Below are 12,429 nucleotides of genomic sequence, written 5' to 3'. Positions count from 1 at the left end.
TCACTTTGAGGTTCCTCAACCAAAGAAGGCACAAAATAGGCAACATTTGTCGAGTGCTTCCTGTGTAAGGAGCTAAGCCCTCTCCATGCATTTAATCCTCTGTGATGAAGGAAATGAGATGAGGGGCTGCTGACGTCAGGTGGTAAATGACAGAGCTGGGACTTGAACCCAGGTCCGTCTGATGTCTGGGTCCATGCCATTTTGCCTCTCAGAGCCAGAGAACTGAGTCCAACTGCTTGCCTTTATGTTTGGGAAAACAGGTTCAGAGAAGCCAAGAGAGTTGCCCAAAGTCACACAGCAGTAACTGCTGCAGCTGGAGGTCAGCTAAGAAGATGCCAAAGCCTGGGCTCTTGTGATCTGGGGACACCGGCATCTCTCATCTCTCAGGATTAGGATGATGAGGATGATGAGGACATTAGGGAATACTTACTGGGCCCTTACCACGGACCAAGCACTATTCTGAGTAGCTTCTATTAACCTATCAAGTCCCTACAACAACCCGGGACGTAGTTATTATTTTATCCCCATTTTGTAGATAACAAAACTGAGACACAGGATAGTCACTTGACTAAGGGCACACAGGCAGGAAGGGTCAGGGTCAGGATTTGAGCCAGGAATCTGGCCCAGTGCTCATCGTCTTCATAACCCGGAACGGGCAAATATCAAGTGTGGATTTGGCTTTTCCTGAAAAATGTTTGTTTTCTCCTGAAAACAAGCTCTTCTTACAGGGCCCAGCTGAGTCCCTCCTGGAGCCTGGCCCCATCTGTCCAGCGCCTGCTGTGCTCCCACATCTGCCCTCTCTGAGCCCACTGGAGCCTGGGGCCTGCCTCCGGCCCACCACAGCGCCCGCCCCCCCCCGCCGGCCCGCCAACGCACCCTTGAAGTCATTGGGCTGGTCAAAGCGCAGCCGGATCTGGTCTCGGTAGCGCTGGCTGCTCTGGCACACGCTGGTGACGCCAAAACAGAAGCAGGGCAGGCAGGAGGCGCTGTGCTCCAGGTAGAAGTGTCCGTCGGGGCAGGGCCCTGCCGGGCGGCACAGGAGTGGCTGCAGCCGGCCCGGCAGGCAGCCCCAGCTCCACCCCCAGCTCGACGTCCACCCCCCTACCCACCAGCTGTACCTCGCTGTGGAATGAGCTCCAGGACCCCGTCAGGGATGCCGAACACCATGCCTCGGGCATTCATGGCCTCACAGGTGTAGGCACCCTGGTCTGCCTCCTTCACGTCGCGAATGGTCAGTGTGCCACGGCCTCCTTCGCTGGTCACTGTCACCCTGGTGGGCCCGAGACAGAGGCGAGGTCAGCCCTGGGCCACTGGCCAGCCTCCCCTACCTCCCCGACCCCTGCCGGGCCCAGAGCAGCACCTGGGATGAGAGGGGATGTGGCCCCAGTTCAGCCTCCAGTTGATGATAGGGGTGGGGACGCCCATGGCCACACAGGTGAAGGTGACTGTTTGGCCCCGGGAAGCCTGGATCGACTCCTGGGGAGGGGTCACCACCTGGGGGGGCACTGGGAGACCAGAGCAGGAGTGAGGGGTGTGAGGGGCAAAAAGAGAAGGAGTAGGGGGAGTGGCTCCAAGGAGCCAGGTGGGGGGAGAGTAGAGGCTGAGACCATGGAAAGGGGCGCCAGGAACCCGGCCCAGGGCCCCCAGCTCGCCCCCCCTGCTCCCTGCTCACTGCAGCCAAACTCATCGCTGCGGTCGGGACAGTCGCTCTCCTCGTCACAGTGGAAGCTGGCCGGGATGCACGTGTTCGTGGAGACACAGCGGAACTGCGTGGGCCCGCATACGTCCTCGGGGCGCTTGGCAGCTGGGGACAGAGCCAGGTAGTGTGGGCAGCAGGCACTGCCCTCACAGAGGACCACGCCCAGTCCGTACCAATGCCCAACAGCCCACCCTGTCCACCTTCCCCAGGGTCATTCTCCCATTTCACCCACAAGACACACCGCTGCCCTGGCCAGGCTCAGACACTGCTGCCACAACACTACCCACAGCGTCACGGCCACCAGTCAGCCATCAAACAGCCTGTCACATTACCCTGCCCCCACCATTCACTCCACCTGTGTGCCAGTTATACCTGGCACATCACAATTCCTTGGTTCCTCCCACATTCAGCCTCCCCTGGAAGCATAGAACCCTGTCAGAGGCACAGGCAAAGTGGCCAGTGTCTCTGGACACCGGGTGACACCTGGGGCAGCTCTCTCTCCCAGAAAGGCCTTGCAAGGGGCCTGCCACAGCTTGGACCGTGCTGCTCTGTACCCCTCTCACTGGCCTAGGGGTGACGCATGACCTGAGGCCTATGGACTGGCCAGAGGCCTGCAGTTGGCCTGGCCCCAGGGCTGGGCCTCAGGTGGCATCTCTAGTAGATGGTGACTGGCATTCCTCCTCAGAGAGACTGAGCTTGAGACAGACACACAGACAAGGATGGAAAAGGCAGAGTGGTACAGGAGTGGAGGCCACATGTCCACAGAGAAGGAACCGAGCAGAGGCCAGGAGGCAGCTATCTACTGACACTACCTCAGATGCTTCTGCCCCAACACCCTCCAAGCCCCCAAGGCCACTCAGCTTTCACGTCCTCTGTTCTGTGTTCTCAAAATGAGGGCTCGGCCTCCCTTGGACTCTTCCCCAGCAGAGGCCTCTGAGAAGGGCGTTTCAACTAAAGCCCTCAATGACTTTCTCTCTGCCCAGGAGCCTGTTGTCAAGCAAGCTTAGAACGACGGAAAGATGTCATAAAACTCGGCCAGTCTCCGGCATAATGCTGCCTGTGTTTGCCGCAGAGCGGGGAAGGTGAGGGGAGGCAAGGAGGAGAAGCTGGAGCGGAGGACAGCAGGGACGTCAACCTACACTCGGACAGGTGACCCACGATTACAGAGAAATGGGAAGATGATCCTTGATCTTGGACTAACGAGCCCCAGGCTTCACCTCACAGGACAACACACAAGAGGCTACTCTATAGGGTCTCTGACTCTCCAGCCTAACTCATTTAACTGTCATAATGTCCATAACACTGATTATGTGGGTGGATAGGAAACGGGTAGATAGCTGGTTGGATAGCTGGATAGGAAGGAGGAAAGATGTTGGCTATATGAATAGACGGATGGATGGAGAGCTGGAAAGATGGACCACGGATGGATGGATGATAGAATGGATGGCAAAATGGACAGGAGGAAGGTTGTCAGATAGACGAGTGGACAGATATACGAAGAGCTGTGCAGACAGACAATGAATGGATGATAGTTGGATGAATGAGTGGGTAGATAGATGGATGGGAGAGAGGAAAGATGTTGGACAGATGGATGGATGGACAGATGGACAATGGATAGTTGAATGCATAGATGGATGAAGAGCTGGGGAGATGGAGGAGCAAATATCTCAGAACCAGCTGTGGATGAAAAACCTGTAGCCCAGTAGGGGGAACGTTTTGACTCATACATACATCAAGGGACCCGGCGTATGAAGCCCTCTCTACTCCTCTGACCCCCACACAAGCATAAATAACAAGGAGAAGATTAGTGGTAACAAAATAAAGAAGATAAATAGAGAGATTAACCACAGGCAGTCTAGCCACACTGCTTGCTACCAAGGCCAGCTCAGGGCCAAGGTTCCTCACTGCTGGGGTCAGAGAGAGAGATAAACCTTAAAGTTTGTCCTGAGAGCCTTCACCACTCAGCCGGGGAGAGCAAACAAACCTGCTGGAGAAGGGACAGGGTAGGGACAGGGTAGGCGCCCGGCGGCCCCAGGGACACTCACGGCAGTCGGCCTCATCGGTGCGGTCCTCACAGTCAAAGTCGCCATCGCAGCGCCACAGCTTGAGGGCACAGTGCCCATTTCCACAGGGGAACTCATTGGGCTCACAGGGGGGCGTGGGGCCTGGGTGGACCAGGCACGGTTCAGCTGGTGGCCCTCCCCTGGCCAGCGCCCCCGCCCTCACCCCCACCTCCAGCCCTGCCCCACCCTCACCGCAGTCCAGCTCATCACTGCCATCCTTGCAGTCCTCCTGCCCATCACAGACGTAGTCTTTGGGGATGCAGTGCCCGCTGTGGCAGGCAGCCTCGTGGGGCCCACAAGGCACGGGCCTGTGTGGTTCAGGGAACAGAGGCTGGGGAGCGGGGGTGACTAGTAGCTGCCGTATGGTGGCCACCTCCGGGTAGTGTGGTGGAAGTGGCGTCTCCATCAGAGGGGGTGGCAGGGAGCTGAGCTCTGGGACCAAATCCTCTGTGGACAGAGCCCCTGCGGCGTTGGCACGAAGGGGTGGCTCCTCATCCCTTACCCCTCACGCTCCCCAGGCCAACCCTGCCGCACCCAGTGACCCCGGCCCTGACCCTGCTATCACTGTTCCTGTGTCCACTCCCTCCTCCCTCAGACCCCTCTGCCTGCACCGACCCCTCACAGCCAACCCCAATTGACTCAGACGCCGAGGCAAACCCTGGCCCTGCCCGGCATCTGAAGGCCACTGTGCCCCCAGAAAGCCCCTCACCGCAGTTGAGCTCATCGGACATGTCCCTGCAGTCAGGCCTCCGGTCACAGCGATACTCCAGGGCCACACACTCATTGTGGCTGTGGCAGGCAAACTCGGCCTCGGTGCAGACCCTTGCGACCTGGGGCACTGAGGGGGTTGGAGGGAGTCAGCGAGGCAGGCGGGAAGCTGGCGGAGGGGATCATGGACCACACAGGCACTGCACGGCTGCGCGTGGGCTTGGGGGCCGGGTGTCAGGCCACGTGGTTTCTGGCAGGCTCAGTGAGCGCAAGGAGCACACAGTGGACACACCCACAGCACACGTGGGACGTGCGATATGTGGCAGGGTGTCACCCATCCCTTACACAGACCCCACACGCAGTTAACACACCACACGCATGCGACCATCACATCACACACATGCAGGCCACGGCCTGGCCCAGTGAGGATGAAGAGCAAGGAGAGAAGGGGCGGCTTGGGGGCTATGCCCAGCCATCTCGCCCTCGTCCTTCCTTCCCCTCCATTCATTAATTTCTCCAGTGATCCAGCTGGGCCTGGGTCTGGCTGCACTCTCACCTGGTGTCACTGGAGCCGCCATGGCGGCCAGGGGGGGCGGGGGGGTCTGTGCTGGAAAGGAAGGTGTGATCAGTAGCCATCCAACCTGCGACATGGGCGCTGTGGCCTGCAGCACTGAGCCAGGCCCATCCCACCCTCCCTAGCTGGGAAGACTCATTGAAAAGTGGGGAGAAGAGGGCTGGACCCCCAGAAATCTTAAGACCTGGACCTGGGGATGCCAAAAGGGTACACTTGATCTTTGGGTGCATTAATTGAGGTTTTATGTGCAGAACGAGGGAGTGACGGTTTCACTCTTTGTTTCTGACTGGGTCACCATGGTAGGGATGGAGTTTGTTCAGTTCTCGGTTCCACTGAGTCAGGGATGGTGACCTGTTGGAGGCTTCCCAGAGAGGAGGGACTGAGATGGAGACGGGGCTGAAACCTGTAGCCTGTGAGGAATGAACTGGGACTGTCTGGCCAAAAGAAATACTCGGGGAGTCAAAACAGGAGATACAGGGTGCAGCGAAAAGAAACCTGGGCTGACCAAGAGTATGCAGGCCAGCCTTCGCATCTAACAGCTGTGCGACTTTGGGCCAGTTTCCTATTCTCTCTGAGCCTCAGTTTCTCATCTGTTTCTCATCTCATCTCCACAGGTTCTGGCAAGGCTGGTACAGACACAGGGTTTGGGTTAAATTCTGGCTTTTCCACTTTCTGCACATGTGAACTTGGACAAGCCATTCTTCCTCTCTGGGCCTCAGGACTCTCATCTCTAAAACAGGAGGCATTCCTTCACAGGAATTAGCGTGGAGACTGAATATGAGGGCCTTACAGAGCGCCTTGCATATAGTCAGTGCTCAGTAAACAATTATTCATTATGATTAAACACAAAAGGGTTTTGGACCTGAAAGTACTGTATGAAGAAAGGAATTATTACCTTTTATCATTGTACAGGGGTTGAAAGAGACAGAGCAGAAATTGGGTCTAAGGGGTACATGTCAGAGGAAACACATTATGCTCAGCCCAAGCCAAGATTACATAAAGATTGATGGGGCAGACTCATAGGTAGTGAGCTCCCTGTCCCTAGCAGTGTGCGAGCCCAGCTAGGAGAGCCCATGGTGGAGACACTGAAGGGGACCCACATGAGTCTGAGAAACTAGAGGAGGTGACCCCAGGCTCCAGGGTGGGCTTACCTGTGCCCAGGCGTCGGAACTGGAATCCCTGGGGTGAGGTGATATAGGAGGCGATGGAGCCACTGGAGATGACTGTGTGCAGCACCTCCTGAATCTGAGCCCCGTCCGCATTCCCTTCGGAGCCCACATCCAGCTCCACAAACACCCAGCCATCCAGCTCCCTAGGGAAGAGCATGGGGCAGGGGAGCAGGGTGAGGGAGACGCCTACGGTCTCAGCTCCTCCCTTGGCCTCTTGCCTGATGCTCAGGCCTGATCTCTTGACTCCTCCCCTGCTCCTGGACAGCCTGTACCCCAAGCAGGACACGTTAACGTCCAAAGTGTCCCCCCCGCCAATTCCTGAATGTCCGCCAGTAGAGATTCACCCCATTAGGCTTCTCCTGCCTCCCTTCCTGGTACCCAGGCATCTCCCCATCCTTGTCAACCCCTCCAGGTTACCCCAGTCCCTCACCAGCCCCCAGGGGACCCTTCTCACTTGATGAACACCACACTGACAACCTGGTCTCCGGGAATCTTCAAGTACTCTGACTCCAGCTGGAGAGATACAGAACCATCAGCCTCCAAATACTTTCACCCCATCCTCAGTCCTCCCTCCCCCCAACCCGGGGCAGCTCCCCAAAGCCCCTTCACCTCACCGTGTCTACCACAGCCTCAGACACCTCTCGGAACTCCTCGGAGCTAGCGTTCTCCAGCCGAGTGCTGTAGTCGATGGAGCGAGTGAAGTTTACCAGGGCTCGGAAATAAACTGCAGAAAAAAGAGAGGTGTCACTGCAACGCCCAGGGGCCCCGCCTGGCATGTGGTGGCCTCAGGCAGCTAGGCCAGTGGATGGAAATGGGGGAAGGGTCCCTGGAGGCCTCTTGCTGAGGCTGACACCTGTGTGCCCACAGCTACACCCAGCACTGCTTGTGTGAGCACACGCCGAAGTGGCCCTGGCAGGCCTGCCCAGGGGTCAAAGCCGAGGCCCCAGCCTTGAGTGAGGGGCTTCAACCAACAGGGAAAATGGCCTGATCCAGAAACCAAGTGATGGTGCAGACGAGGAGACTCCCAACAGCTCAGAGGATGACTAGACAAGTAGGGGTGGCTTCCAGAGGAGGCTCGCCCGGCATAGAAACTACTCGCGAGTGACTGTGTCATGCTTCCCTACTCTTCCCTGGAAAGTTCCTACTCATCCTGCAGGCCTCAGCCATCACCTCCTCCAAGAAGACTGCCTGAACGGCCCTCCTTCCCCAACCCTGGCAGGGTTAGGCTAGAGATGACCTCTTTGGGCCTCCCCAGCCCCTCTGCTTCTCCCATCAGAGCATCTTCTACCCCAGCATCACACAGATCCAGAGGTCTACCACCCTGGGCTGCTGTGGGGAAGGAATGATGCTACGCTGACACACAGCATCTCTCTGTGCCCTCAGAGGCAGCACCTGGTGTGCAGCAAGCGCTAGTGAATCGGAAGCTGTTGCCATCCTTCTCTCTCTACCGCTAGCCTATGAACCTGACTGTGGATCCCTGGATCTCGCTCACCCCTGAATCCCCAATGCCTGCACAGTGCCCAGCACATAGTAGGTCCTAGTTAGTGATGGCTGAACAAATTCATGTCAGATTGGTGTGAGCATACACACACCACTATTGTTTCTTAAGCACCTTCTGTACACATTTTATACACATTAAATCTCAATATTGCTAAGTTCACATAGAAGCTATAAACATGAGTTAATGGGAGCCGCAAATGAATCATATACATGTGTTTACAGACACACACACCAAGTGTTTCTTCAGCACCTATTATGTATAAGATTTTTTATGCATTAATTCTCATAATGTTCATGAATTAAGGTGTAAATTATAAATACTGAGTTGATGCAAGTTACAAATGAGTTTAAAACATGTACAAAGTGCTTAGAATAGAGCCCGGCACACAGTAGGTGCACTATAATACGAGCTATTACTGTCTGAGGGGCAGTGTACCCTAGTGGCTGAAAGCTCAGCCTCTGGAGCAAAACTGCCACTTCCAGCCTTGTGACCTCGAGCAAGTTTCTTAACCTCTCTGAGCCTCAGTGTCCTCATCTACAAAACGGGGATCATAGTAGTGCCCCCCGGAGGGCTGTCGTGAGGACTAGTAAGTTCACGAACGTGAGGCCTCACAGCAGCGTCTGGCATACAGTAGGGGCCACGTGGGTCGAGCGTGATTGTCATCTCTGGTCTTTATGACAAACTCAAGGCCTGGATTTGGTTTTACTTCTTCCCATCTGCCGGAGGCATCACTGCTTTAGCAAACCTACAGGGAGGGCCTGCCATATGCCAGGCGGTGTTCCAGGGACAGAGGATAAAGTGGTGAACTCCACAAATGACAACTCCTGTCCCCACGGAGGCCACTTTCTAGTGGGAGGAGAAAGAAAATCAAATGGGCAAGGACTATACGGACTATGGAGGAAAAAAACAAGGGCTGGGGGGAGCGTGTTCTGGGGTGGGCGAGGCGCCTGCTTTCCCAGGGTGGCCAGGGCAGGCCTCTCCTCCAAGGGGCCGCCCGAAGGAAGAGAGTGAGCCATGGGGAGGTATCTGGGGGAAGAGCATTCCAGCAGAGGGAACAGCAGCTGCAAAGTCCCTGAGGCAGAATTGGGCTCAGAGAGGTGACAGATGACCAGCGAGTAGGTGGCAGAGCAGGGAGTAGCACTGGCTGGGCCTGACTATAAGGCATGTCCTCCCTTTTCATTCTGTCTGGCCACAGGTGCACACCCCCCCGAGCCAGGGCCTCTCCCTCTGTGGCTCGGGCTGAGCAGGCCCTGAGGGGATCAGGATGGAGCGTCTGAGGAAGACGCGGGAGTGGACTCCGACAGCAAGAGAGGGTGCTTAGGAGGGCCGCCCTGCCTGCTCTGACCACAGGGACTGTGCCGGGCTGCGCTTCTGGGTGCCGGGTGGGCGGGGCTCTGTGGGCTGGAGTGTGGGGGCCGTGAGCTGGGCCACAGAGGCCCCTTGTGAACAGGCACAGAGGTCCATTGAGAGTCCCCCCACCCCGGCCCCTGGCCTCAGCCCCACGGCTGAGCACAGGCAAGGAGGCCGGGCCTCTGCCCAGGAATGTGCCTGCTCCCGGGGGAGGGGGCCAGGCTCCACAAAGCTCCTTTCTACTAGGGCCTGGGAAGGGCACGGACCCCCCAGCCTGAAGCCACCCCCGCCTTCTCCCAGACCAGGGGCAGGTCAGGGGAGCACCCTCTCTTCCACCCCGAGCTGCCTCCCTGCGGGGGTGCCTGAGGGTGGGGGCAGAGGTGAGGCTTTTCAGAAAGCAGCCTCCACAGCGGAGGGTGCTGGAAGGGAGTGGTGCTGCCTGGGGGTGGGAGTGCTCTCTGGGTGCCTGCCCTGGCCACTCCTCTCCCCCCTGGTCCTCATTCTGACCCTGCTTGGAGAGCTCACTTGGAGCCAGAGGCTGGAGGGACAGGAGGCCCAGGGTAGGCCTGCACCAGGGTGGGGCTGGGGAATGCACGCCTGACCGCCCCCAGCCCTGGAGCAGGCTGCCCCACCTGCTCCTGATACCCACCCCCTGCTCAACAGAACTACTCCCCAAAACACACACACCCCAATCTCGAGCACAGGGTCCCGTGGGTGGGCTCAGGATCAGCCGGTCCTGAGGTGGACACAAGTCACTTCCAGCCTCAAGGGCCTCGTCCCCTGAGGGGTTGCTGCACCCACCCTTGCCCAGCCAGCACCACGGGGGGCGGACACCAGGGGTCTGGTCCACTGTGTTTAGACTGTGTGCCCAGAGGGGGTCTGGCTGCATCCTGGGCAGGAACAGGGCAGAAGGTGGGGCCAGCTGGAGTAGGGCAGTGGCTGGCCTGACCTCAGACCCTGCAAGGAGGTGCCTCTGAGCCTCAAGTGTGACAAAGTGTAGGCTGGGGAGGAAGAGGAGAAGAAGGAGAAAGGAGTGAGGAGCAAGAGCAGGGAGAGAGGGTGGGGACGGAGAGAAGGACGAGCTCCCGCTGGGCTGGCCGGTCACTCACTGAGAGGAGACTTGTTATCAGGCTCCAAGACCACCATGCCAGCCACGGGACGTGACAGGAGGGACGGAGACAGCAAGGGAGGTGGAGAGAACCAAAGGAGAGACAGAGAGAGAGAGAGACGGACAGATGGAAGGAGGAATGACAGAGAGACACAGAGAGAGATGGAGACAGAGACACAGAGATGGAGACAGAGATACAGAGATGGACACAGAGAGACACAGAAAGAGATGGAGACAGAACGGAGAGAAAGTGGGGGGAGAATGAGAGAAAACAGGCGAGACAAAGGCAGAAAGGAGAGGGAAAGACAGAGACACAGAGGCAGAGATGGCTAGCCAAAGAGACAGAGGGAGAAGTTACAGAATGAGACAGAGGAGGCACAGACAAGACAGAGACACGAGGAATAGGAAAGAGACAGCCCAGGCAGGGGCAGAAGGCAGCAGGAGAGACATGGAGACAGGTGCCAGAGCAGGACAGACAAGAGTGGGAAAGACAAAGAGACAGGTCAGAAGACAGAAAGAAACTGGGTGAGGGGAGGTGGGCAGGGGTCCCAGGGAGGGAGAAGGAGAGCCAGGGGTGCCAGGGAGGTGGGTGAGACAGGCCTGGGGCAGAGCCAAGGGGAGCCATGACCCTGCCTGAGGGAAGAGGAGAGAGGCAGGCTGCCCCAGGGGCTACACTCCAGGGCTGGGGCTGGGGCTGGGCCAGGGCCTAGGCAAGGGGCCCAGCCAGGTAGGGTCCATCACGGTCATGATGGCCCTTGTGTACCAGTGCAGGGAGGGCACTGACCTTGGGCAAGGCTGCAGCAGGCACATGGAGACCCTGGGAATCAGGGAGACACACCTGCTGCCTCCCGGGCGGAGATTCAACCCAGCTGCCTGGACCTGCCCCAAGGGCAGCAGGCCGGTGCCAGGGCTTGGCCTGGAGGGTCTATGGCCCCACACCTTCCCACAGATCAGCCCCACTCAAAAGGGACCTCCCAGCAGCTGCTCTTCATCCCTCCCCTTCTCCCACCTCTGGCCTCTCCTGCCCTCACAGCTGCTTCTTATGGGGGAAGGTGGGCCAGCAAGGATGACTCAGAGTGGGCAGAGCTGTCACAGTGGGCAGCCCCCTGGGAGGGGCCACAGCTGTTTCTGAATGGACAGGGTGGACTGGACCAGTGGGCAGGCCTGGCTTAGCAAGAGGGAGCTCCCAGGGACCCACAAGCAGAGGCCTTCTGGGGTGTGAGCTGTGTGCATGAGGCCCACCTGACACCCATCCCCAGGTCCCAGCCAGCACCCAGGCATCCTGTAGCCCTGCAGAAACCAACACGTGGAGAAGCTTCAGGCAGTGGCTGAGTCCCAGGTGCTGGGACGTCACAGCCAGGACCAACCAACAGTTGCGCCACCCAGAGGCCAACCCTCCTTTGCGCACTGGTCCAGGTAGGCCAACACCCTCTTGAATTTGGATGCCCCTGATATGCCAGCCAAAGGGAGGCAACCCTACCCCTGGAGAGGCCCAGGCAGACTCGCCACAGGCCTGCTGGGGTGGGCAGCCCTGGATGCAGAGGGGCTGCCCAGGGGACATGCTGAGCTGAGCTCCAGAGAGGGCAGCAGGCACCATATGGAGCTGCTGGGGCTTGTACCCAGGTAGCTCCTTCTCTACCCAGAATCCCAGGCTGGGAGGAAACAGGGACTCTGAGCCCCTGACTCAGCGCAGGGCCAGGCCGTGTACTGGCTGTGCCCTTCGAGTGCTGGCAGAGTGGGCAGCTGACGAAGGCCTGACTCCTCTCCCTCCATGAAGCCTAGCCCTCCTTTCCCAACTCAGAAGCCCTCGGCTTCCCAGCAGGTGACCCGACCTAAGGCAGGGTTCCCTCCCAGGCTCGCTTGAATGCCCTATGCCACAGAGCCCTTTGGTCTGCGCTCCCTGCCTGAGGTCCCCATCTCTGCAGCAGTCACACCGAGGACAGCTCTGGGGAAGGCCTCCTGAAGACAGCTGAGCAACCCTGGGAGGTGAGAATTTGGCTCTGAATGCTGAATGGCTTCAGTCCCCATCAGAACTAGGCACTTCCTGGCGTAGGCGGGCACAAAACCTGGCCGCCCCCAACCTTGCAGGGACCTGCCAACCAATGTCACAACTGTCACTCAGCAGGTACAAGACCACCTCCATGGCGGGCCCAAGGAGCCCTCAAGGCCCTCAGCCCAGGAGATGGGGCCTCTGTGACTGGAAAGACCTGCCCTGGGGATTCCCCAGGGGACAGGATGGGGGCCGGTAAGATGCCCC

The 12,429-nt window shown here is 58.3% G+C and overlaps 1 protein-coding gene across 13 annotated transcripts in view; it reads right to left on the bottom strand.

Moving 5' to 3' along the window:
• Positions 1-12,429, bottom strand: part of HSPG2 (heparan sulfate proteoglycan 2) — a 99,002-nt gene that overhangs the window by 52,603 nt on the left and 33,970 nt on the right. For 7 of the 13 annotated variants that reach the window (XM_070260776.1, XM_070260785.1, XM_070260779.1 and 4 more), the window contains exons 4-14: positions 6,828-6,937; positions 6,668-6,726; positions 6,196-6,356; positions 5,027-5,077; positions 4,472-4,600; positions 3,955-4,224; positions 3,745-3,864; positions 1,673-1,804; positions 1,361-1,505; positions 1,119-1,270; positions 877-1,023 (exon numbers count right to left, since the gene is read on the bottom strand). In XM_070260776.1, coding sequence (XP_070116877.1) covers positions 877-1,023; positions 1,119-1,270; positions 1,361-1,505; positions 1,673-1,804; positions 3,745-3,864; positions 3,955-4,224; positions 4,472-4,600; positions 5,027-5,077; positions 6,196-6,356; positions 6,668-6,726; positions 6,828-6,937 — 1,476 coding nt within the window. The remainder of the gene's footprint in view (positions 1-876; positions 1,024-1,118; positions 1,271-1,360; positions 1,506-1,672; positions 1,805-3,744; positions 3,865-3,954; positions 4,225-4,471; positions 4,601-5,026; positions 5,078-6,195; positions 6,357-6,667; positions 6,727-6,827; positions 6,938-12,429) is intronic. The other 6 variants (XM_070260786.1, XM_023635556.2, XM_023635563.2 and 3 more) reach the window with 3 other exon arrangements.

The sequence above is a fragment of the Equus caballus genome, chromosome 2 (assembly GCF_041296265.1).
Source record: "Equus caballus isolate H_3958 breed thoroughbred chromosome 2, TB-T2T, whole genome shotgun sequence".
NCBI lineage: Eukaryota > Metazoa > Chordata > Mammalia > Perissodactyla > Equidae > Equus > Equus caballus.
This window is presented reverse-complemented; position numbering and strand designations above follow the sequence as displayed.